This window comes from Cyanistes caeruleus, chromosome 6 (genome assembly GCF_971803275.1).
Source record: "Cyanistes caeruleus chromosome 6, bCyaCae1.hap1.1, whole genome shotgun sequence".
NCBI lineage: Eukaryota > Metazoa > Chordata > Aves > Passeriformes > Paridae > Cyanistes > Cyanistes caeruleus.
This window is the reverse complement of record NC_141706.1, coordinates 32,447,918-32,474,893: the sequence shown is the minus strand read 5'-3', so window position 1 is coordinate 32,474,893 and position 26,976 is coordinate 32,447,918. Positions and strand designations below refer to the sequence as shown.

General features: G+C 40.1%; 1 protein-coding gene across 1 annotated transcript; it reads left to right on the top strand.

Moving 5' to 3' along the window:
• The first annotated feature begins 929 nt into the window (after window positions 1-929).
• Window positions 930-25,729, top strand: LOC111930230 (cytosolic phospholipase A2 epsilon-like). Its single transcript, XM_086891760.1, has 21 exons — window positions 930-1,046; window positions 1,342-1,425; window positions 3,297-3,369; window positions 4,174-4,310; window positions 5,097-5,228; window positions 7,586-7,626; window positions 8,053-8,095; window positions 8,421-8,484; window positions 9,719-9,885; window positions 10,028-10,111; window positions 10,485-10,522; window positions 11,674-11,809; window positions 13,214-13,350; window positions 14,355-14,577; window positions 15,204-15,318; window positions 16,316-16,453; window positions 16,926-17,033; window positions 17,484-17,675; window positions 18,248-18,414; window positions 19,280-19,460; window positions 20,580-25,729. Exons 1-21 carry the CDS (start codon window positions 1,020-1,022, stop codon window positions 20,816-20,818), a joined length of 2,526 nt encoding a protein of 841 aa, XP_086747886.1. The 5' UTR covers window positions 930-1,019; the 3' UTR covers window positions 20,819-25,729.
• The last annotated feature ends 1,247 nt before the right edge of the window (window positions 25,730-26,976 follow it).

Sequence of the window (26,976 nt, the reverse complement as noted above, 5' to 3'; positions counted from 1 at the left end):
ACAGTTTGAATACTCAAAAACTTTCATTAGAAATGGTTGAAAAATCAGATTTTTATTTTTTCCCAAGAAGTCCTACTGAATCCTTTTACAGAGATTTTTCATTCTTAGAAATTTGAGAATTCTAAAAAACAGAGTTTAAAAAAACCTCTTATTTCAACTGCAATTTCTTACTATTGAATAACACCTATTTTTAGTGATTTTAATAATGTTTAATGCAATAGGTGGCTTCTGTGCTGTTTTTGTAGTAGTACTAGGTCTTTTGTTTTTATGTGTGAGTGCTGTTACTGAAAAATAATGGAAAATTATTAGAGATTATTATTAGATTAATTATTAGAGATTAGACTTGACAATTTTAACAGGGATATTTAAAAACTTTTGAAAAAATGATGTGTAGTTATTTTTGTTAAAGCTTATGAGATTCTAACACAATTTAATTGAAAGCAGCACTTCAGCTAGAAAACATTTCAATAGCAAAAGCTCCTGCTGGCTCTGCTGACCCCTTAACATCCTCTATGCAACCAAACAAGAGAGAAGAAAAGCTACAAGGTGTTTTCTTTAAGTGCCTGTGAGATCCAGCCTCCACTTCATGACAGTAATTTGTAACTAACGTGGTGAAAAATCCTTGCTGTTGTGCATCTGACTGGAGAAGCTGGTGGGCACTGGAACTGCCCCAGGAGATCCCTCTGTGTGTAGTTATTCAGACCTTATGGTGGTGGATAATGGCTTTACTCTGGGATTAACCTGTGATAAAATGCTTGACCCATCTCCTTTTTCCCCTAAATCACTGTGGTGTTAAAAAAGAAAAAAAAAAAAAAAAAAGCATATCTTTATGTGGCGCAGAACAAGTACATCATTTGTGCTTTTGAAATCAGTGGGAGGTGGAGCCATGAGTCAATCTATACAACTCTTCTTCTTGGCCACAGCTGGTTGGAAAATATCGTGGTCCAGGAGCACCTACCAGCTGGGGGAAACACAGACTGGAGCCTTATAGTGGTGCCTTTTATGAAACAAAGATACTGATGGGATCATCAGCCTATTCACCTTTGGTAAGAGAAAATCAGCAGTGGGGCAGGAGAATCTGTTTGACTGTCTTGGAGATTCATCAAAAGCAAATGCTTGGGGAATTTTGATCCTTAAATGTCAATGCATCTACAGCAGGCAGATTTGTCAGTAAAAGCAACAGGTAGGTAGATGGTCCTGGTGAGATGGATATATCCCATCATGAAGAGGAGAGATGGGAGAAATGCTAGGGTCTCCTGCCACAGTGAATCTGAGTAGGAGCTGAAAATTACTGACTGTTGGGTTTCATCACTGGCCCCTCTTTTGGCTCTTTGTCCCCAGGATCGGTTCATCCGGGCAAACCCGCACAGGAAGATTGGAATCAGGAGGAGGAATCATGAGAGACCATACAGTGCTGAAAATGAGGTACTGTACAGAAGGCAGCTTCTGGATTGCAAGGAGCTGCAGGGCGTAAAGGGTGGCTGTTACCTGCAATCTTCTGTCAGCCTTTCCAGACTCTCACCAAGCTTAACTGTTTTTGTGTGAGGTGATATTTATTGACAGTTAAGGGAATATTTGCTTCTTCTCTGAGTGTGCTGTCTAGAGTGCAAAGCATTCACTGTGACTTAGGGGTTGGGAAGATGATGACCTTGTGGTTTAAATGCTAGGCAAGGAACTGGGAGAGCTGGATTTTAGTCTTGGTTTACTGTGGTATGATTATATGATGATAGTCATACCTCATAATACCCAAGCCTTAGTCCTTAAATTGTTTTTCCTTTACTTTATGGAGGCAGATCAGCAAATAAAATGGCTTACTCCCATGTTTGACACTTTTCTGGACACTGATTTTTATGAAGATGAATTTGTTTTGGAAAGTGCTGAATATGGTACATACTAGATATATTAAAAATTATTCTGTTTAATGGTTGATTGAAAAGATATTTAGTAACTTGAAAAATGAAAATGGTATCCTATATTTTTCCACATCTGAGTTTTCTCAGTCTGTTCCCTAGCTGTACTCAGCACAAAAGTATGAAGCTAACTCTTTCTTACATCTGGGAGACCAGTGAATTCACTAACTGCTAGCACTATGGAATAATAATTTGTGTCAGTATAGTTGCTTAGTACTTAAGCCATCTCATTAATAAGTTTTCTTCAAACTCATGGATATGGTTAGGATGGTCCCTCATCCTAAAGCTGAGGATGAAAAATTAATCCTTTGTGTTTGGGATGAAATGTTGAGCTTTCAGCAATTTGGATCATGTACTTCTTTCATTCTCCATCGGCAGAAACACTGCTGCCAAAAATTACGCTGAGATTGATGAGCTTTCAGACCTTCTGGTTTTGTTCAAACAACACTTTCTCAGAGAAAAGTGTTGAGTTGAGAATCTTTCCAGTAGGCTATAAATAACATTTGGCTTGATGGCTTATTGCTTTCTAGATGTTTAGTCTGCTTCTGTCAGGACAGGGTGTATCAAAATAAGAGGTACACAAGGAGGTCCTAAGCAGGCAGTTCCCCAGAAATCATGATTCTTTGGAGATTTAAGTGCTGCTTTTAATTTAAATAATGGAGCTATTTCTTTTGCATGTTGTATTTTACTCTTGATGTTGTTCAATACTGCCTTGTTTTTCCTGTAACCAAGTGTAGGGTTGTGTTTAGCTGTGACAGGGAGTGGAGGGAGAACAGAAAACTTGAGAGAATTGTGGAGCCTTCAAGCTATTCCCCTTTAGAACCCTACACTACAGGTTGTCAATATTGCTGGGCTTCTCCTTGGTAGATCAGTCAGGCCAGCCTGGGTTTGTCCTGATTAAGGCAAGACATTCTGAATCACCTGTTTGTGCTTTTAAGCCTTTTTTTTCGGTATGTGCATTTACATACAATTATAGCTTTTCTTGCTTATTTGTGTTTAATGATGTAATCTAACATACTGCAAATTTTACTTTGTGTTCTCAGCTTCCCATTTTCTTACATTATTTATAGCTTTAGTGATTCCTGCTTTTTTCAGTTCTGGTTCTTTAAAAAAAAACCTGGTTTATATACATGCATCAGTTCTGCTTGCTGTGTTAATGAGGTTTCATTTTGATTAATGTAGACCCTAGCTATGAACGACAGGTTCTCTTTACTCAAAGTCAAATCACAAGAAAGTATTTCTTCTCAGAAAATGTCTCAAATAGTTAAAATTAAATGCACTGCGTTATAATGACAGAATGGCCTTTGTGGTCCTATAAGATAAGATATGTTATTTATATCTGAGTTAATTGTTAATAATTAAGGTATCTTTCTCACTGTTCTGCAGCCAGAAGTGCCCCAGTTGCGCTGGCTTTCTGTAAGAATTGTAGGCATGAGAAATCTCCGCAAAGCAGATCTGTGTAAGTATCACTGATGGAGTATTTACAGCTTAGCAAGAAAACTACTGTCACCTGGTTTTAATGCCCTTGTACACCTGTTGCTTAGATTACAATAGTATTTCAGGGGGGTTTAGGTGAAGAACTTGTATTTATTTACATTTTCATTTAAATTCAAAATAATTTAGAAAACACTTAAAGCCAGAAAGGAAATAGACTAGAAATTCTGTATTGGAGAAGTTGTTCTTCCCTTTATCAGCTGATCTGTGGTATTTCCCTTTCTCCTAACTCTTCAGTGCCTCTTTTTCCAGGTTGCCCAATTCCCTTTTGAAAGGAACATCTTTGTGAAAGATACAGGAGAAACCAGAAGTTGCTTTGGATGTTGCTGTGTTTGTGTCTTCATTGTTCTGTCGGAGTAGATGACTTGTGCATTGCAAATAGTTGAAAATCCCTCAAACTAAAATTTAAATTTAATTTTAAAAGGTGTCATTTCAAGAAGAGACATTGTATATGAGTTTTTTGGAAACTGGCAAATATTTGAAAATAGGAGTTAAAAAAATCACTAGAGAGTGCTTAGTTCAAAACTGTTGAAATAAAATACTTTGGCTTTTGTTATCATATAGAATTAGTGGTTTAAAATTGACGTGGTTTGAAACTGATGTGAATCTAAATAGAAAAGTTAAATAACACTAAACCCAGAACATTTTCCTTTGGGCCTAATGAAATATTTAGGACTCCTCAGAGGTTAATCTTTTCTTTCCCTGACTGGACAAATGAAATAATAACAAAGTACTCCTGTACTAATTATGCAACTTGTTGTTAACACAGGGAGCCAAACTGATTGTTATGTCAAGCTGTGGCTGCCAACAGCTTCATGTCAGGAAGCCCGGACAAGAACTGTACACAACTGCAGAAATCCCATCTGGAATGAAACTTTCCACTTCATCCTACAGAGTGAAGTAAAGGTGAGATCTGTGACAGTGAGCAGGGGCTTTCTAAAGGGGGCATCTTCACCTGCTGTGGGCAGACTCTTTTTGAGAGGCTTGAGGCTCACACGGATCTTGAACCCAGCTAACCTGACTGAAAGAAGTAGTTTAAGACTGGAAGGTTGTGGAATATCTGGAATAACACTGAATGCTTCTCTGTGTCCCAGAACAGTTGTAAAAAAACTGTTAAAGTGTTTACAGAGTTAGCAGAAATAGGTGAGCAGAGTGAAAGTGATACAAAGTCCAAACTGGATCAGTTTCTCATGCTTCTAAGGGTGGCCTGAGCCCTGAGGAGCTACTAGGGGAATTGCTGTAATTCAAGTCCTGTTAGAAGTTTGGTAGTGTGCTTTAACTTCCATTTTAAAGGGCTGAGAATTTCCCCTTTGTTATTACTTTCTGATGAAATGCCAGAATTTCTCAAGGTAGTAATTTTGAATCCACAAACGATCTGAGGAATAGTGTATGTAACCTCTGCTCTGTCTGGTGCATATTACTGTCATATTTATCACTTATGTTTGCTCTTCTTTTGGGTCTCTTTTTGGTTGCCAAATCTGATGATTTACCTCTTCTAGGGTTAGTTCCTGACTCTGCTGTCTGAGCCACCTGGGCTGTGAGCAGAGCTCCGTGCTGTCACAGGAGTCTGCCCACGTGAACGCGAGGCTGAATGCTGGCTCTGCTGAACACTCCTTTTGGGCTCAGTAGTCCCAGAATTATTGTTTTTTGTAAATTAATGTTATTTACATCCTTCTCTGCCTGTCTCCTCAGAACATCCTGGAGCTGACAGTCTGTGATGAGGATACTTTTACACCAGATGACTGTCTTATGACTGTTCGCTTTGATGTGGCTAAAATCCAGCCTGGAGAAAAAGCTCGCCTGAATTTTGAGTTGAATCCAGAGGTGAGTGGCTAGAGAAAATAATACTCTTGATTAGAAGTTTGTCTCAAGTTACTATCTCTATTGAACATTAAATTGGTTCTCACACACAAAGACTTTATTAAAAAGGATGTTACTAAAAAGGTTGAATGCTTGGTGGGTTTTAGGAGAGGGGTCACAAACCTCCCTTGTTGTGACTGGAATAAGATGCGAAATACTTTTTGTGTTCCTAATTAGTTGGGTTTTTTTTTCTAATTTCAAAAATGTATTTTGAAAAATCAGTGAGAAAAAGAGTCAAAACTGAAGAAGCTGATGGTTAGGGTGTCTCGTTGTTGTAAGAGATGGACAGAGCAGGGATGGGAACAAACCTGTCCCCCTTTCCAGGCAGTTGCCCTTACCCTTTGGCCAGGAGCTCACTAGGGCTATCTCCTCTCAGCTTCTCCTGAGATTTTGGGCAGTTCTTTCAGATATTGTGCTTGCTAAATGAAGCATTTAATTCTTGTAATAATCTCTTACAGTTTTTTCCTCCTCTACTAAACAACTTTAAGAAAAAAAGTCTCAGCAAGTCTGCTTATGCTCCTTTATTACAGGGTCAAAAATTTATTTTAAAGGGGCTGAGCCAGCATAGAAGGGGCAGGCCTTGATGAATGAGAATATCATCAGCACTTTATTTTTTCTTCTAAGTGAGTGTATGACCTGATAGTTTTATTTGCTGCATGTGTCTCAAAAAATATTGTGTTTGGTTGTATTAAAGGGGACATAAAGAGTATCTTATGAAACACTGAGTAGATGAAGTTGCTGAGAGGAAAGGTGGAGAAATCACATTCATCTTCAAAGAGGGCAGAAGATGTACTCAGATTACTTTCTGCACAATGTAACACCTTCTCTGTTTGGTGGGTGTAGTAACAACTTCAGGGCTTTTTCACACTACTGCCAAGGGCTTCAGCTTACGGTTCCCAGGAACTGTTGTGCTCCGTTTATTTCTAATCCATTGTGTCAGCCAGGCTCTTTGGAAAGCACTCTTGTCTGTGTTTTATATTGCTATTGCTTTGGAGAGTGTTTATTAATTGCTCTTTTAGAAGTGGTCATCTTTTAGAAGACCAATCCTTGCTGAGGACTGCTTACTAAGCCTGTTCAGCCTTCCTCAGAAAAAGCCTCATGTGACAGAGATAATTCCAGGTGTGATTCAAGCCCTGAGTTTGCTCTGAGGCGTGTGCAGAGCTGTCTTAGCCCATTAGCAAGGTGGAAGTGGTGGAGGTCAGAGCAGGTGAGCTGTCTCAGGGAACATCCTGGTCAAGCTGGCCTTCTTTGGTTCCTGATGGATCCGACACCCAAGAGGTATCACAGATTATGGTGTGTATATGAATATTTAGAGGACTTTGGGTTATTTTATTTTTTTGAAAGTGACTTAGTAATGCAACAAGCATTCTTAATAACAAGGCTGTAGTGCCACCTCTGCCCATAATGATTTCTTCCATCTACCAAGGTATCTCAGAAGGAGAGCTGAGCTGGTCACATGGGTAATGCCAGAGCAGCAGGGTGACTTTGCTGTGCCTCTTGCTCTCTGTGGCCTAACAAGTATTTCCATTGCTGTGCTCTGGGTTTTTCACCCACAAATATTTGAGTGGGACTTAATAGAAACATAACATGTGTGAGTGTAAATTGGCACAAGAAGGATGGGAGCATAAGGCAAGCACAATTAGGCAGATGCTATGAGCCACCTTCTTCTGAACCTTGTTTCTGCTGTTCTTTGGACAAAGTTGTAACAGGCCATCAGTTACCTTGGATTTTACAGTCTGGGCACAGTCAGGTATTTGCTATGGTCTGTCTTGCATCGGTGTAAGGTGACTGCTTTCTAAAATCTATGCTTCAGCCTTCTGTTACAAACTTGCAGACACTGTAATTCTCACAAAATTAGAGACTTTGGGAGAAATTAGCAAGCAGAACCACCTGCTTCTGTGTTATATGTGTTAGATGCAGCTATCATGATGCTATTCTGTTGCTGTTTAATTCTTATACTTTTGCTGTCTCCTTTCCTTTTGTTTTATCTCTCCTGAGCTCTTTCCCTGATTCCCCTTCACAGCTTCAGTCTTCTCTCTTCTGATGAATGAATGAATTCATAATTTAATAATAGGACCCTTGCTCCCTATTCTATGATACTTAATCTTTTCTTTCTCTTGATGGGACAGCTGGTTTGCAAGCAGTAGAGCAGTGGAAAGGTGAAATCAAAGTGTGGCCACAGAAAACGGTGGCTGTATCCATTCATATTATGATGTAGAGGGTGTGGGAATATAGAAAGAGAGTTATAAACAAATTGTCAGAGTTGTATCAGAGGAAAATATTTTTTCGTTCATAAATTAAAAAAAAGGTCCTATTTTCAGAATCAGGAAGAACTAGAAGTGGAATTCCTACTGGAAAACATGTAAGTAAAACCTAAATGTTGTAATTTGTCATCAGAAAACTGCATTTTAGAGAGTGGTAATGCAGCATTGAGGAACTGACTCCACAGACCTGTGATCAGACACCCCATCTCAGCATCCTCCTCACTGCTGCTTTTCTCTCCTGAATTTGAGTGACAGTCTCACTTACTGTTTAAAGCTGAAAATGGGTGTTTATTTTGTGATTCAGCCTAAGGAGAGATGATACTCATCAGGAGAGATAAGAAAGAAGAGCATCCTTGGGAAGGCATGGGATATGATCTGGCAGAGGCTGAAAGACAGAGGGGAAAGACAGAAGTGCTGATGGTATTTGCCAGCTAGAAAAACTGAGCTCAGAGAACTATTTGCTTTTGAAATTTTATTGCTTAAATACCCACTTTTAAATAAACCTTTTTGGTTTTGCTTTTCAGACCAGGAGTATCTGAGAAGATAATTACCAATGGTGTACTAGTGGTAATTATTATATTTTTTTTAATATATGTCAATCTTATGGTAGGTCAGAACTGAAGGATGTGGTTGGAAGATAGAGAGAAAAATTTCTTGTGTTAATTGTTGGGGTCTGAATGGCATTTAAATGTGATGACAGATCCCCAGTTATTTTGGCTTCCTTAACCATGGTACTGCTTGCAAGATTTATACAAGATACTCAGTTTCTACAAATTCTTCAAACCCCCAGACCACCATGGCCAAGCATTGTGTTTCTACAGGACCCCTAGAACCTCAGTGAGAATCCTGAACTGTTTCTGTGACCAGTGGTTTTATCGCTTCTCTCTTCCAGTCTCGTGAAGTTTCTTGTTTGGAAGTACACGTGAATGAAACAAAAATGAAGAGTTCTTACAAAAGTGAGGTTGCTGATTTAAATTGTTTGTTACTGCTCTTTGTGCTATGGGAAATGCAGCTGAATTGAGATAAGATTTGGTCTGTTTTAGTCTCTGTTTGCATCAGGGCTGCTTGGGTATTTCCTGAATTACCTACTTGCTATTAGTGAGAATCCTCAGAAGAAGGTGTGACTGTGTAGCTTAAGGGAAATTGTGGAGGTGGCTGGGACATTTGCAAACACGACTGAGCTATGATGGAACCAAAATACCTTTACCTCTGTTTTCTGGTGAAAACACAAAGTAAAAGAAGGGAGACACAACTTTCAGGAGGAGAAAGACTTGAGTGAAAGCTCAAGGGATGTGAATGCTGCTAGAGGCATCCACAAGTGTCACACACACTGTCACTCGGCAGGGTGTCACAGATGGTTTAGGTCACTTAAAGGATCACTGGCAAAGGTATCAGCAAATGTAGGTTTAACATAAATTTGTAAAAATGCTACAAAGTTTGATGGCAGGGTTCACTCTATTACTAGATGCATGAAACATGCAAAGAAAAATCATATTAGAATCAATCTAGAATTATTTATGTGGAAACCAGGGATGCCAAAGGATAAAGAGGGCAAAGGAAAGGGAGCCAGGAGTGAAGATCCTCACAGTGAATTTGTGAGTTTCCAAGTGGGCCCTCTTGCCAAACTTGATCATTTGTCTAAAGGTTTCAGCAGCACTTAGTCATCCTGTAATTTAGCATTTACAAAGCAACTCAATGGGATTTACTATAAGCAGAACAATAAGTAACTTAATTATGAATGTAGGATGGTAACATTTATACTTTACCTGATATGGGGTATTCAAATCAATTCACACATGCTTTCATACAAAGAATTATGTACAAAGGTGCCTGCTAAAAATTCCCCTCAAGGCTGGTGAAATACAACAGATGTCTTTGCATTTCTCAGTGGATTGGGCCTTGAGGAGTCAGGGATGTCAGCCCCCACTCTGCCATCAGCTTTTGGGATCAGTTCTCTGAGTACTGCAAACTTGAGAGCTGGTCAGTTCTGGTCAGTTCCCTGCAGTCCAGGGGAACTCAAAGGGCCAGGTGCTGCACACTGGTCACAGGGGGAGGAAAACATTGTGGTCCAAATTAACCTTACTTAAGCCTGCAGCATTAAGGCTGAAATGTCACTTGGGGCACGTTTATTTGCTGATTTCAGGACTGGGGGCAGTTAACATCTCTCTGTGCTTTGCTTCTTGTTCTTAGGGAGAGATTTCACATTCACAATGAAAGGATCCTATGAAGAAACTCAAGAAATTTCCATAGGGCTTCACTCCAGGCCAGGAAGCAGTGAAACCACCAGGTTCCACTACATCAAGCACAGTCAACCCAGACTGCTTATGACCCTGCCAAAGGAGCGTTTTTTCTGTTGCGTATGTTTTGCTTATGGGTGGTGATAACACTTAACCAAAATGTTGGGAGAAGAATCATGAGTTAACCCTTGTCTGGTATTTCTGTGTCTAGCTTTTATAAATAGTATTGTCCTTATAACATTTTTCCCCCTCTTTAAATCAGCCTAGGAGGGAAATGGATGTAAGTAGTCCCCTGGCTGTGCCTCTCCATTCTCTGGACTTGGGAAAGAAAGTGACAGTGATGAGAGTGAGTATCCTTTGAGAGTATTTGGAATTTTTTCAACAAGGTAAACTGTGGTATCTGGTCACATAATAATTTTATTACTAAAAATGAATTAGGGAGTTATTTGTAGGCTTAGCTCTGCATACACTTAGAAATCTAGCTATGCTTTGGGGGGAAAATAGGATATCCAGAATTTCTGGCTGCTTTAAAAGTAGTTTAAAAGTGGGATGATGACTGTGTGCTGAAGGCCAGAGAAGAGACCAAAAATTTATCGTTAGACTATATCTGTGAATAATTGCTAATACTGTAAAACCTGCTTTTACAAATTTTTAGTTCTATTTAAAATTTATAGTGTTTTCATCCTTTCTATTTCATTTATGGTGCATTTCATTTTCAGGGGGAATCTTATGAGGTCTCTGTGAATGAGGAAAATAGGTAAATCTTTTATTGCTTTTGAATGATTACTTAGGCCATCTCCTTTCATAGTATCATTGTTAGATGAAAGGAAGCTACATCTTAAAGCAGCTAATTTCAAAACAGGAAATAAAGATGACTAAAATATAGGGAATGATTAATAAAACACTTTTAAAGCTTTCAAATTGGTTGGTAAGAATTTAGAATAGGATAGGGGGTGGCTAGTTATGGAGTATAAACCATTACAATGTGTTTCCTAATGTTGATGCTTTATAATTTTGGTACCTAAACATCTCTCTATCTTGTAACCTTTATCTATAATATGTGCATATTTATGTGTACCAGATTTCTAATGTGTCTAGCTTCTGTCTTTATGCATCCACATGACCTCTACAGGTCATTTTTCAATGAAACACATGGACAGTAATTTAGTGACTGGCTTGCTGAGATTTTCTGAAGGGCAACATTACCCCCTGTTGATGAGTTAGCTCCATTGCAAGCCTTAGTTGCAGGTGAATGATAAATCAGAGGATTTTATTGAAAAATATTCAGAGAAGAGACTGAGAGGTTTTTGTTTGTTTGTTTCCCCCTGAAAAAAAACTCTGAAACTGGAACCCTGTGAAAATAGAGGTTATAGAATGAATCAGGGACATGATATTTGTGATAATGTACAGAAGGGATAAATTTAAGAGACATCTTCTGACTCAAATTGAGCACAAATTCTCTGTAGACATAAGCCTAACTTGGTATTAGGGTTCTTTTAACTACAGTGTGTTAAGTTTAAATAGCTGCTTAGGCCCTCTTTGTGCTTCAGGAAACACATAGCAAGAAAATGTGAAGGGGTGTCCAAATACCAGAGTTCAGTGTGAAACAGCTTGAATCCAGTTTGTTTCCTTGTTTTAAGTAAGCAGAATATTTTATTTATTTAAATTCCTTATGGTTGTGTGTAATTGTTCAGGACATAATTCTGGTCCAAAATCTCCACAGGAAGGCACAAATGTAGGATATAGGCTATCCTATATATGGGATATACCTGCTTTCATTTCTGTAGGGGGACTTTCATATATATGGAAGTATAATTTCTTTAAACTGGTTTGTTGCTGTTGGTTTTGGTTAATGTCTCCAGCTGAAAGGTTTATCCTATAGATAACAATACTGTTCATATTTTCTAGTTGCGAGAATTTAGATTTGCGGTTGGGGTTTGATCTGTGCGCGGAGGAGCAGGATTTCATCTGTAAAAGGAAGAAGGTGGTTGCTGCTGCTCTGAAAAATGTTCTTCATCTAGATGAAGACCTGCAGGAGGATGAGGTATGTGGGACAGCATCTTGGGAACTTGAAGTAAGATGACCCGCTTTGAGAGGGTGGATGTGATGTATTTGCATGACTCCCCATATCGCTCCTCCACATAGGCGAAATGGCGTAGCCAGATTGTCACTTGTGCCTAAGACCATATCCAAGTTTTTGGCTCAGAGGATGAAAGGGGAACTGTCAGGAGGTCAGTTATAGCTCCTTTATTCTCTGCCAACCTCTGTGCTCTCTCAGGGGCACCCAAAGGCTATATTTGCTGGCATTCTGGTGTGTGTAACCAAGCCTGGTGAAATCTGATTGCTTAGGCTGAGGCCATTTCTCCTCTTCCCTGCTGCCACAAGGCTCACAGGGAAGGCTGCAACTCTCCCATAGCACACCGGTACAGTAGCATCTGTCTTGAGTGTTTTTTGGTGTTACCTCTAGCTTGCTCCTCCCCTGGGGATCCCTGAACTCAGAGGTAGCTACTCTGTTACTGGAGGACAATAATCTGTTGTGGGGCTGTGGTGCTTGGAGCAAGACTCTGGGACAATGTGCCTGTGGGGTGTTTCCTCCACTGCTCTGTTCAGTTCCCAGCACCCCCAACCCTCTATGATGTGTGCAGGACAGCATTTTTCAACCAAGTTAAAGTGCTCATGAAATTAAATAACAGATATAATAGGACTTGTTATTATTAAATGAGAATAAAAAGGAGTTTGAGCTAAATTAATAAAAAAAAAACCCAAACCCACAAGTGGATGGTAAAATACAGTGAAGACAAGATTAAAGGTAATGGCATCATATGTTCCTAAAACTGAATATTTGTTGTATCAGTTTTTACTATACAGAAAAGGGAGGATGGATAACAAGATTAATGTATCTCTGAAGAAAGTAAAACTAAATTGCATGTGGCACTGATATCAGGGAAGGTAGAGGTAATCTGGGTTAGAAAGAGGGTGTTAAAATAAATCTATAAAGCTGGGCACTACCTGCCCTGGAGAATAGCAAGTGTTGTATATACAGATAGAGGAAGAAGAAAGTTATGCAGGCAGGTTTTGTGCTTCTCTTCTGACCTTAGTTGTACTCAGAGCTTTAAAAGGTGTGTTGAGGGAAAAAACTGAGGAAAAATTAAATACATTGAGAAAATCTGAAAGTATAATTTCATATACAAGAACTGTACTTTCATCTCCTGACTTTCCAAAGCATCACTGATGAGGAAAATGCTTTCAGCATACACTGAATTCCACCAAAGTTTACACAACTCAAACACTCTTCAGCTAGGCATTGAAGAGGGTGAATTAATCAAAACCTACCTGAATCAGGTGTTGCTGTTACATTTTTCTGCATGGCTGTCATTCCTGTGTTTCACCTGGCGATGATGAGTGGCTCTGTGTGTGTTTGATGAGTGTTTCTTCGTGTGTTGAGCAGGTGCCAGTGGTGGCAGTCGTGACTGCAGCAGGGGGAGTGCGGTCCATGACAGCTATGTTTGGCAGTCTTCTGGCTCTCCAGCAGCTGGGTGTTCTGGACTGTGTGTCATACATCAGTGGTTTATCTGCCACCACATGGTAAGGAGAGCTGGGCTTGTACTTGCCATTTGTGTTAGCAAAGTGATAGCCTGGTGAACAACTTTGCTTTACTGATGACTTTACTCAGGTTGATGCTGGCACTTGGCTTCCTTTTGGCACTTCTTTCACAGGACCACTCAGTGCTGTCCTCCTACAAGGAACAAATCTAGTGAGGATTACAGTATTTTTGTAACTGCATTGAAGTGTTTACAGAAACAAAAACAAAAGAGCACAAGCTGGGAAGGTGTGCCTGTAACTTATGTTGTTGCATGCAATACTTCAGAATTCCTTTTGTAATATTTGTTTGGGTCGACTTTTACTCCTCTCCAAAAAGCAGACCTTAAAAGAACAGCCCTAAGAAAACACAGAGTGTCATTCATGCACTCAGTGGTGACTGCCTTGCACAGACTAGGAGGGGTTGAGGGATTTAAAACATTTTGCCTATGAAGGGCTGCTCTAAAAGTATGAGAGACAGAACAAGTGGGGTGGGGATGAGAGGGGATGGCTGGAATCTACTGGAGCCCAGGGAACTGGTGGCTCAAGCCTGCCCTTAGGAATGCCAGGAGTCTGAGGTGACCCATCTGCTGCACACCCAAGGAGGGGCTCTTGCACTTGCCAGAGCAAGAGTCGCTGCTAAACTCCAGCTTAACGTTTCACACAGGGTATGACCCACCTGAGGGAACTGGCCTCAGACAGAAGGTGTGGCTTGGACAACCAAAGGGTGATTCTAACAAAAGCCTGAGTTATCAGTGTTGCTTTATTACTTTTTTGATTCTGAAAAACAAACAAGATAGGATGATTTTGAATGTATTTGTGTAGCAAAAAAAAAAAAATTAAAAAATTGTTATGCCGTGTAAATTCTACCTCAGCTTTGAAATGCTCTTCCAAGTAAAAGTTGAAGGGCAAGAACCTTGTGTAGCCTGAAAAAAAACCACACACGTGTTATAAGCCCAAGGAATTATCATGTACCCTGTGATGAACCACAGTACCTTTCTTTTATCCAGGACCATGTCAAAGTTATATGAAGATGCAAATTGGTCACAAAAGGATCTCAGTGGGCCAGTAGATGGTATCAGGAAACACGTGATCAAGAGCAAGCTGCACTGTTTCTCTTTGGATCACATGAAATACTATGAAAATAAGCTTTGTGAGAGAAAGCAAGAGGGGCACAAGGTGTCCTTTACAGATTTATGGGGACTCTTCATTGATTGTATGCTACATCATCAGGTACTTGATATTCTTTCTCTCCCTCTTATTTCAGAGGATTTCTAACTTCTCATACCTAAGGTCATGGATTCAATTAGAGAAAAGGCTCTCAAAACACCTGAAGGACTTATTCTTTGGCTTTTTAGAATAAAAGTAACAAAGTAACCCTAAAATATGAGCATCTAGAGGAGATGTCTGAGCATGTAAAAATTCAAGATATTAAGGAAACTGATTTTCCATCTTTAATTTTGAGTCAGGCGATCATTCTAGTAACATACAGAGGAGAGAAGGCTCTGACAGAGCTAAGTTCAGGCATAGCAATGCATACCCATAAGCTATATTGAAGGAAACGATCCAGGCTGACTAAATATCTTTCTTTCCTTACAGCCAGTCATATCCCATTGACTGCACAGACATGTTTCTTGCATTTTTGCACTGTCCCCCTTGCCAAAACTCCCTCAAGCACAATGCCTTGGCAAAGGCTCATGGCAGATAACACATCAACACACTTGTGTGGCCAAAGAGCTAGAATACACGGAACAAAACCTGCTGAGGTTTAGCAGATACTTCATTGATAGTTCATGCTTTGATACTGTAGTTAGTCCAAGCATCATCTTCTTACAATGAATTTTGCTCTTTGCAAACAGGAAAGTGCTCACAAACTCTCGGATCAGCAGCTAGCAGTAAATCAGGGGCAGAATCCACTCCCCATATACCTGTCCCTCAATGTCAAGGATGACTTCAGCACTTTGGATTTTAAAGGTACAGATTATCATACACCCTCTTATAACTCTGAAGAATTTCCTTTTAAGGCTGATTGAATGCCAAAACTTTTTACTGTAAGTCCAGGCCAGTAAATCTTTTAAACAATTTCCTTTCCCCTATCTTCACATCTGGTTTTTGTTTGGATGAAAAACGTGCATTCTAACAGTATGGAAGGGAGACACCTGTGCTGTTGATGCTGCTCAGTGTGGGGATGGAGATGCCTTTTTCTGGCAGCCTTGAGAGCCACCACTGCTGCTCTTTTCTCTCTTGTCCCCACCTGCCCCCACAGCCCCTTTCAGCTGCTGGGTTTTCTGCTGAGGCAGCACTAGCCCAGGAGAGCTGTGAAGAGTGGGGAGGAGGGCAAGGAAGGGAAGAGAAAGGAAAACGTGGAAAGGGGTGAGAGCAGGAGTCAGCTGCCAGCGGCCAGAATGGGGTCTGAGGAGGGGCAGGGCTCTGTGTCCTGGTCAGTGATCCTGGCCACTATTCCCATAGTGTTTCCAGCCCAAAGTAAGCAGGAAGTCCTGCAACTGAGCCTGGGCACCTGCTCCTAGGCACAGCTGCAGTCCCAGTGCACCCAGCCGAGGTTTCTGTGTGGGGAGAGGGTTTGGTCAGAGTCACCTCAAGGCAGTGATTATAAAGAGTCTTAAGAACGAATGGTAGGTGGTGTCATAGCTTACTCAGAGGAACTCAGAATGCCACATTGTGTGCAGGGCCTTATCAGTCAGTGGACTTTGAGCCCCAGGTCTTGCTTCTTATTGCAGAAATGGACCTGAATCCCAAACTGAATTGATTTTGGCAGAAGAGATGAATTTAGCTTTTGCATTATGTATGTTGAAGGGCATCTGCTTGTTTCAAAACATGGTGGTTTGAACTGTCTGTCACCACCACGGTGCAGCTATAGGCCTTGTGCTCCTTGCAGCTTCTGATTGTCTAAGCTGATTTTTACACGTGTTCAGGTGGTTGCAGTAAACCCAGTTTGATGCCTTATTTGCAGAGTGGGTGGAATTCACACCTTACGAGGTGGGTCTCCTGAAATATGGGGCCTTTGTTCGTTCAGAGGATTTTGGCAGCGAGTTCTTCATGGGTCGCCGAATGAAGAAGATCCCAGAATCCCACATCTGCTTCTTGGAAGGTAATTCACTGTCTCAAGAAAACATCACCTTCAGAGCTGGCTACACAGAGGTGTTCTGCAAGCTGCAATAGTAGCACACCAGAGAATGTATCTGATGCAATTTCAATCTCAAAGGAACCAGCCAAAAGTGATGAAAGAAGAAACTAATTTTTGAGATAAATGTGACTAATTTGCTGAATGTCTTGCTGAATGAGCTAAACAGAACACATGCATGCACACACAGACACAAACTGATCATCTGAAGTATTTAAACTCACAGCCTGACTTTTATAGACAGCCAAGTTTCGAAAATGGCCTGGTTGTAAGCCAGACATTGTGTGGAATGGCGTGGCATTTGGTATTTATAGGAAAATTCATAGTATTTCATAACTGAAACAGAGAGTGGATTCAGGTGTGTTGCCATAGCTGTGCTCTAGAAATTCAAACTAATACTAAGTATGATGCCTTTTTTTTTTTTTTTAAAACTTTCAAGGCACATGGAGCAATATATTTTCCCAGAGTTTTATGGATGCTGTCTACCTCTCAGGTCATTCAGAACACTTCTGGCACAGATGGACTCGAGACACTGAGCATGACATTGGTTAGTTCTTTAGATTACTTTTCTCTTGCATCTACGTTTCAGTCACACCTCTCTGAAATGTGAAACCTGACATTTGGTAAAGGGTTTGTTTTTGTGTCCTATTTCTGGCTTATGGGACACCAATCCCTTGGGAATGAAGGAAAAGCAGGAGGCCAACAGCTGTGCTGTAAAACAGGAAAAAACATTGTGCTGCTTGCTGTGTGCAACATCCCTGGGGAGTTTTGTCAGTCACGAGAGGGTTGCCAGAGCCCTTTGGGGAGGGAGAGGCCAGGCAGGGAAGAACAAGGTGATGGTGTGACACTGAGACCCACTGCCCAGAACACTCTGCGTGCCCACGTGTGCACTCGGTCACAGATGGGGCTGGGAACCACAGTGCTTTGGGTGTTATTATTATCAGAGAAACACCCTGACCAAATGCAGACACATACCCTCTTCTTGTTCTTCCTACAGAGAACCATCCTGCTCTGCCCAAGAAGCCTCATGAACAGACAACCTGCTTATCCATTCCCAAAGGTTGCCTTTCCAAAACTCTTCGAGAAATGATGACTGGGCGGCCAGTGGTTTCAACTTACCATAATTTCCTCAAGGGCTTGCAGCTAAATAACAAATATTTGGAGAATGAGAGCTTTTGTATGTGGAAAGGTAATTGGAAATTGTTTTAGTGATATCTTTGAGGGAGATATGAGTGCTGATACTTGCTGAGGATGAATATTTGATTAGTTTTATCATAAAGGCAGATTTTGATTAATATTATTTGAATAATGTGTTTGTGGAATGGGTTTTGCCAAGCCACTGATGATTTACTCCTGGTCTTGTTCCTGTCTTGGAGAAAGCACAGCAGCTTTGCTTGAATTCTCATCTTCCTGGGAAAAGCCATCAAAGAGTGACTTGAAGGTTCTGAGGAAGTTAAATAGCCACAAATTTACACAAATATACAAATTTACACAAATGCAAAAATAAACAAATTCAAAATGTTGAAAAAGAAGAGCAATTTGTCACTTTGGATGAAGCTGAGTCTCCGAACTGCTCTCTCTTACTGATCCCAGAGCTGAGCTCTAGATACCAAATCATGTCAAAGACAAATACTTAACCGTGGCCTTTGTGTCAAAGATGAATATACATCAACTGTCTTTTCTTCCTTCTCTTTTATGCTAATTTGGAAAAAAATGGACTTGACCCTGCAGTAAATAATCACAAAAGTTTTGGCCTTTCAGACACAGTGCTGGATTCTTCTCCCAACCAGCTGAATGACATGAGTGACTACCTCAAGCTGATAGATACAGCTTTCTTCATCAACACCAGCTGCCCACCCATTCTGAGGCCAGAGAGAAAAGTGGATGTCATTCTCCATTTAAATTACAGTGGAGGATCACAGACTCTGGTGATGTTTTGAAGCAGTGATTCTTTATCTGTGTGACTCCAGCAGCTGAATTACCACCACAGCTTTCTCTCTCTCTCTTTTTTTTTTTTCCCTCCAGAAAATGGTCTGGTTTTTATTAAATTAAATGATAATATCAATGGTACTATTCACAACTGTGACCATAATGTCACTGCCTTTATCACAGCTGCTTTCAGTGTCTTTTTGGGACAGGCATATGAACACAGACATACAGAACATGTCCTATTCTATGTATCTGTCATCCTGGTTCCTCAATAGTTAAATAACTTCTACAATGTAATTAATACACAATACATAATTTTAATTTTTTTTTAATGAAAAGTTTTGCTTTTATGTTTGATCTTTGTGTTGGCATGAGTTCTACTCAGGGTTGTTTTATTTCTGCATTTTAAGAAACCTTGAGGGGCTTATATGATTGAAATTAATGTAATTTATTTGTAAGAGGACATGAAGACATAGTTAGATGCACTGAATGCAAGTATTTAAGAACCTCTGATCTGAGAAGCCACATGTAATCAAATTTTCCTTATCCAAATCCTCTACTGTGCTCACTAAATCATAAAAATGACCTGAATGTCACATAAATTTCAGTAAACAATAACCTTACTTTAAAAATATAAAGCGTTAGCAAATCAACCAAATTTCTGTTACCCAAGATATATTAAAATTAACATGGCATGTTTGTTCCAGTGCGTAGTTTATAAACATATATAGTGCATTATAAACATATATAGTGCATATTCACGTGAATCCATCTCAGATTGTCTGTTACAATAAAATACTGTGGGTTTTGGTGGTCTTACTTCAAGCTCTCTTTGTGTTGCATCTCTCCTCTCTGTTGAGCCAGCCACTGGACCTGTTCTCAGAGTACTGTTTGGAGCACGGGATCCCATTCCCCAGCACAGAGCTGAGCCAGGAAGACCGGGAACACCTGAAGGAGTGCTATGTGTTTGAGGACAGCTTAGAGGCACCCATCTTAGCCTATTTTCCACTGGTGTGTGATACCTTCCGAAAATACAAGGCACCGAGTAAGTTGACAGCAGTAATAATTTTTTTGAGATTGTCTCATCCAATTGATGCATTTAATTTGTTCCTCTTCCAAAACAAGACACTGGCAAGCTTCTGAGTTGGCTAAATTATTATATTCTCAGTCCAGGTGTGATGCATATAGTATTGGCCAGCTAATCAGGGGTTGGGATGAAGAGGTTTAAAAATAAAAGCATGAGTAGCTGTACATTTAGGGAAACCACCTTGAAACAGGTCATGTAACTTTGATAATAAAGAGGACACAGCTACTAAGCTATATCCACTGGTAGCTTACGCTGTCACCTGACAGTCTCACGAAGAGATACAATGTTTACTTGGTTAACAAAGTTAGAATTCCTCTATTACTTTTTTTACATGAAATAAATTGAGAATAGAAAGTGCTGAAAATATTTTATGAAGCAAAGGCTTTGCCAGGGTATCAAGCTGCTTTGATACCTATAATTTTTGAAAAGTTGCCAGATTGTTTCCCTTAGTTCAGCAACAGAAGATATGTTTGTTTTACTAGGAAAAAGCCTACTTGTCAAATTCAGTTTCAGTTTACAAATACTTTTATGTGCATCAACTCCAATTTTTTTAATTTCTAATTTTCTATGATCCGGGAAGTTTTCCCCAAAAATGGAACAAAAATCCATGAACCAGTTTATTGAAAAAGGCCTCATGCTGTTCATTATCTTATTTATTCTGCTGCATGTACTTAAAATCCCAGCCACCTGAGAGGGAGGATTCCCAATCCAGGAGTCCTCTGGTGTAATTTTCTACCAGGTTGGTAGATATGGAGCTGTCATCTCAGAACTCAACTGAAAAATTAAATATTCAAAATTCCAAATCTTAAAAAAATGAAATATTCTGATGCAAAACCTTAATTTAGAGAGGAAAGCTTTTTGCATGGAAAATTTTTCTACAGGCCAAGTCTGGACTGTAGCCAAGCAGTGAACTAGTGGATTTTAGGAGTGCAGCTGACATAGTTACTATACAGCAATTAAATATTGAACCACTTTCAGGAGATACTTCATCTTCTTGTACCTGTTACTGTGTGCTTTGCATTGCCTGGCTGTAGTTTCCCCCCTCGGTACCTTTGCTGTGCTTTGTTCTCGTTTCAGATGTGGAGCGCAGTCCCGAGGAGATGGAGCAGGGAGCAGTGGATGTGTCCAACTGTGCTGCTCCCTATGGCACCGGCCTGCTTACCTACAGCGAAGAGAATTTCAACAAGCTGCTTAACCTGTGCAGCTACAACATCCTGAATAATAAACACTTCATCCTCCAGGCTTTGCGAACTGCCGTGGAACGAAAGAAGCGGCTTAAAAACTATTCATCGCCTAATTCAAGTAAACACTCTTAAAGTGTGTTTTGAAAAATCTCATCAGAAGGAGACACACAAATGTTTTGGTACTGGACTAATAAACGTTCACCTGCTGCAAGCTCACAGATGTTTGTGATGGCAAGAGAATTTGTGATACCAACTCCTTTGACTTCTGCAGCTGTGGGGTGGTCGGTGTGTAGCTGCTGCTACAGTTTTATTCCCTCTGCCATCCAAATAACAGCTCATGAGATTCTAATACTTGTCTTAGAAAAATAGTTTCTTAAGAAAGTATATTTAACTGGTCATTCTTAGATCTTATTTTCTTTTGGTTGTATGCAAAAATATACTTGCAGAGTAATAGCTACTGTTCAAATACCAAGTAGCCATGCATCATCATGAAAAAGAAGAATTTTGTAGTTGAAGTCATTGAAGTATGGGGGTTTTATTAAGTTCTATGGGCTCAGCTCAGCTAGTGAGTTGTTCTGGGAAAGAGTTACTCTTGCTTTTGATACCAAGAAGTCAAATATTGAGTGAACAATGAGCTTTGTTCATAACCTTTGAGGAAAGGTGAAAGAAAAGATGTCACTTCAATTGTGGAAGATGAAAAATGGAAGGAAACTGCTTTCAAGAGTGCAGATGACTGGAACGATAACTCAGGAGATAACATTATATGTTGTTACCTCTAAGACAGTCCTCTTCTGTGCATCAGTTCATTTAAGATGAGATAACACCAGCAGTATGAATCAAGTTTTGCTGCAGTATGTATCAAACCAGCAAGTCTCCCTTCATATGAGGAATCTGTTGGCAGTAACCTTCACATCTCCTTTTCATGGATCTAAAGTGGTCAAGACAAAAAACTTTTCCTCTTTCCTTTTCCTTTTCCTTCTTTCCCTTTTTCTTTACTGATGGGTCTTTGTTTTACTAGCCCTCTTATGCAGAAAGCCAGTTTTTCACCTTCTTTCTTTGCCCTTGGTTAGGATAATTTGATGTTATGTGTCACCAGTTTGAATGCAATAGTTTTCTGCCAGTAAAGAAGGAAGAGGTCACTCTGATAGTTCAGTTATGCTGATAAGTTTATTTTAAAAAAATAATGAAATGTGGGTTTAAAAATGTGGTCCTTTTCTTTTTCAAAGTATCTCTGAAGTATTTTTAAGATTTCCAAGTTTCATTACTAGAGCTCCAGCAAGAATGAAGAATATAAGCAATTCAATGTGTGCCTGGTGTTTCCCACCCACTGGTCTTTGGTGGTTGCAACACTTGGCGCTGGGCCTCCAGCTTTACTCACCCAAGGTGTGGTGATGATGTGTGCTTTTGGCAGCTGATCTGGAAAATTAGGATGGCTTAGAATGAGCTGAGGAAAGGGAGTCTGTTTTCAGAAGTCTGGGCCTATCTAGCAAGCCACTGAAAAATCTTAGGTTGCCTAAACGGTCTAGCTTAGCAGCTCAGTATTTTGACTTAAGTCAGACAGATGCTGGTGTTTGTGTTGGGATCTGGCTCTCCAGGCATCTAACACTGCATGAGACCAATGTTTTATCTAGGAGAGCCAAGCTTAATGGTCTTGGCTTGATGGCATGTGAGTTTTCTCCAAAAGAGACTCATTTTGTTTCTTGTTTGGGGAAAGAAAGGCTTCTTCTGTAAAAGACAATTGATGATGCTCACATTACAGTGATACTTTGGAATCTTATGCCTTTAGAAATGCCTGTGATGTGTTAGTGAAAGGCAGCATAAAAGGACAGGGGAAAAGATATTTGTTTGAGAGGCTTGCCAACTATCAATAAGAAATAACAAAGGAGACACATTCATTATTACTGGTGGTATTTTTTTAAGGAGAGAGCTGAGGCTCAGGCTCAGTGACATATCAGCTGGGTTTTTCAAAATGATTCAGCATTGATGCAATTGTTCTGTGTAAGATTCAGGGAGGTCAGCAGCAACTTTTTTTTTTTTTTTGGAAACACCTATTTGTGACCTGTCACACAAGTTCTGCTGAATGTAATGTCATGATCCTGGAAACAATTAGCTGTGAATCTTCTCATTCTCTATTAGGGCTCAAATATCTCTCAGGCTGACTGCAGATGAAGTTAGCCCCTTAATTAGCTGGTAATATGAGGTGACTTCCTGATATTCAGAGAATTCAGAGGTTCAGACTGAAATTGGCTCTAGATTTCCCTATAAAGGTCCAGGGCTATGTGTCTTGCCTAATTATTGGGTAATTAGCTGACACAGGCTGGTGCTGGTATTCCTCACACCCGTGGTCAGTTGGGGTTAGGGCAGCAAAATAGCTGCTTGAAGAGTGCCTGGAGTGTTGAATGAACCTGGAAAGGTCAGGCAAACTCTGAGTACTCTTGCAAATGTAAAGAGAGGTGCTGTTGGATGCTCAGACCTACAGAGCACAGGGAAGGGCAGAGATAAAGGTTTTGAGCTACTGCTTTTTGAGATTAGGATTGCATTTGAAATTCTGTTGCAACAAATCTGAAGGCAGGGTTGCATATATTAACAGATGGGCCAACACTTTAGTGATGATTTTTGAAAGGTAAAGCAGCCCAATTACTTCATGTGAGTGAGTAGGAGGAGCGAGATTTTATCTCTCCAAAACATATCAAGGGCATGTGGAGTTGTTTTAATGCGGTTTCTCAACAGTCTTTTGAAAGCAGAAGCCCTCCTTCGTATATGTCATAATCAGAATAGTGTCTTAAGCAAAAATGTAACCTCCCACCCCCCACCTAGTGTTATCTCTCTCTCTCCAATGACTGAAAGAATACTGTAGGGTTTTGAAGAACAGGTGTTTTGAAGGTGTGGTACATAGAAACATGAAAAGAAATTCCAACATATTAATCATATTAATGAAAATGTTCTGTATATCTGTTGTGGGGGTGTTTTTGTTAGTTTTTTTAATACCGAAGAATTCCTTAAAATTAGTGTCAAGCCAAAAATTACCAAGCCAAAGTTTAATTTTTCAGAGTCTGAAATCCAACACCTTGGGATAGGGAAGTGACACTTGTCATCCATGGTACACCTTGTCTGTGGAGATTACTGAGTTCAAGTCCTTTGTGTAAGTGAAGTTTGACTTGAGCTCCATGCTCCTGTTTGACTGGCACGATAAGGTCTTTGTAGATTTTGTAGCTTGTGGAAAAATTATACAAAAAGAAGGAAAACAAAGTGAAAGGCAATACCCAGGGAAAATCCCCAGCTACATATCTGACACTACTGTTTGTTAAATTGCTTAATTTGTTAATACTGAATAATTATTTTCTAATGTGACATCTGGCTATCATTTTTTAACACCTCTAGCATATGCTTTGAATATTTACCCTACTTGTTATGTTCAGGGTGTGTAAATGATGACCGCTCCCATTGTCATCCCAAGGCTGGTACAAGGATACTCTTCTCTTGCAATAAGATGAAGTCCCCCATTAGTCATACATTTCTGTAGTCCTGGATTATCAGAAGGTGACAAAGTGAGGTAATTGTGGGGTATTGAACACAACTGTTATTCCTCCCTGCGACCTACTGCAGTTAGATATGCAATTATCTGAATGTCATGTTGGGGAAACTAGTGTTTGCAGCAGGCCAGTTTAGATCAGAATGATATATTTTCTCCACCTTGCCTTAATTAATACATAGATGCCTTAATTAATACATAGATGCATGTAAATTTGCACTTGGAAGTGCATGAAAAGCAGAGGAAAATTACATCTTCCTTTTTACTCTCCTTGCTCCTTGCTCCTGCTTTAATGAGACTGTTGAATGTTCTGTCATCAGTTACACAGTCTATAATTTTCAAAAATCCAAGAGAGAGTGTAAGTAGTATGTATATGATGTTTTCTGGCAATTTAAAATTATTACTGTGGATATGTGATTGCTAAAAAGAGGCAATATATGGCTTTTTAGACTTTGGATAATTTTAGACGTGAATTTGCATGCTTTATGGTTGCCTTTGAAATTGTCCTCGAATTGTGGAAGGACTAATGAAAAATGCAAAAAACACGATACATGACCTTGGAAGTCATAGTCTTTTTGAAATCATAATCCTAGGGACACATTTCTACTTCTAAAAGTCCAGAGGAACAAGCTGCAGATACATTATTTTTTATTTTAAGCAGGTGAATAAGCCATCAAATTTTCTCAGTGCTGACAAGGACTTACTGTCACGGGTGTTGTGAGCAGTCAGTGCTTAATTCAATCATGTATTCACTGCATGAGTGAGAAACTGTTAAGATTGTAATTTTTGGTTGCCACAAAGATGCCAGGTCTTCAAAAGATAGTGTATTCCAAAGCCTTCTTGTGTGATGTGGGCAGGTAGAGGTTAAGGGAGACAATGCCAGCTAAAAACTTGGTGGTCATGAGCAGCAGAGGGAAAATTATTTAGGAACATGTTTTGGGTATGGCAATGATGACATTATTTTGAGATGAGGAAAACAGTCTGAACATCAGGAAACATTCAGTGGGTAAGATGCACTGACTTTGGAATAATTTTTGTAATTGTGAAGTTCCGTGTCACGTATGGATCTTAAAAACAGCGTGGGTAAAAGAATGTAGTGTCAGGGAGTCTGGTATTGGCAGTGAAACAGCTGGGATGGTGTAAATGTGTGTGTATATCTGCTGGGACAGCTTGGGGAAGGTAAGCTGGATAGCCTATCCTCTTTCCTTTGACAGAGGATGTTTTGCAGATGTTCTTAATGAAAACAGATTCCTACTTTAAATGTTAATACTGGAATATTTCCAGGGAACATTCTTTCAGAAGCTGGAAAGAGCTAGTTTTGCAAGAGTGAGATTCTCGGCTGTGACTGCTCCACCTGGGCTTGTTCCTAAGTATATAACACAGATATAAAGTAATAAAGACAGAAGTTACAGGAGATATTTTGTTTTTGGGGTAGAGATGCACATGTCCATTGGAAGTATCTTTTGGTCTCTCCTTTCAGGAGCGTTTCAGGTGCTGTAGATTCACATTTATGAGCCATTTTCCTTTGATTCTGAGAAGAAGTGTAAAGTGTGCCTATGGAGCAAACAGCTGGCCATTAAATACGCCAGAAGGTACCACTGCATGTTTTGAATAAGATCTGAAGAGGCATCACATATGTTTATCACACAGACACCAGCACAGAAGGAAGTGACTTGTATATAAAAGGAGGATTTTACTCTAGTGACGTTCCTTGGACAACTCCTCCTCTCTTCCTCTGTGCAGAATTACTTTGATACCAGCCTCCCTGGCACAGGGGAGTGCACTTAGGTGACACCCACTGCAGTTTGCAAGGTTACTTTTTTTGCCTCCATCAAGTGAATTAAACACCAATACAAGTAAGATTGATTTAAAATAATCACTTCAGTTTTATGATGCAAGACTGAGCACTTGCTTCTTCCTATCTATCATCAGTCAGAGGCCAGAAAGAGTCTGGCAGAGCCAGTCCGCTCTTGCACGCTCCAAAATCTACCAGCCTGCACATGTATGCTGGTTTAGGGCTACTCTAATACACTTTACAAGGCAGTGAGTCACTGTACACTGGAGTGTGGAGCAGCCAGGGAGGGTTTTGTGCCCTGGAGTTTCTCACAGTGTGTCTGCTGGGCTTGCAGCACCCACAGATCCATCCAGCACACACAGATCCCTTTGAAGTAGGCTCTGAGGATGGGTGAACTGCTGTGCTCCCCAGGCCCACGCAGGAGAACACAACCCTCTCTCCTGCCTCACCCTTCCACTCCCAAATTTCACCTGCTGCTAACAGCTCCTCCCTTCCCTCTTGTTTGATTTATTATCAGACTGCAAGATTTCTGAACATGGGTTAACTTTTTTTTCTACGTATACAATAAATATCCAGGCAAAGAAGGCATGTGTTGAGGTTGCTAAATGTAGCAGAGATGCCCAAAGTAGCTTCAGAGGAGCATGGGTGCTGCAGTCACCCAGTTGTGGCATCACAATTGAGTCACCTTGCTGAACTGCAGGGCTTACCTACCTGAACTGTGCTGCTATGGGAAGACTGCTACAGGTATTTTATTTTAAGGTTTGGAAAGAAGCTGCTGACATCTCTCTCTGCTACCCTGCAGCATGATGGTGGCAGTGTAGAGATACTCTGAGAGCTGTGATTTAATTAGTCAGAAGCACTTTGCTTGGGGGTTAGAGCTGTTGCATAAATGCAAAACTTTTCATTACCAGCAACATTTCAGAAGAGCGATACCTGGGCAGAAAGGGGCTTCAGCATCCTCCC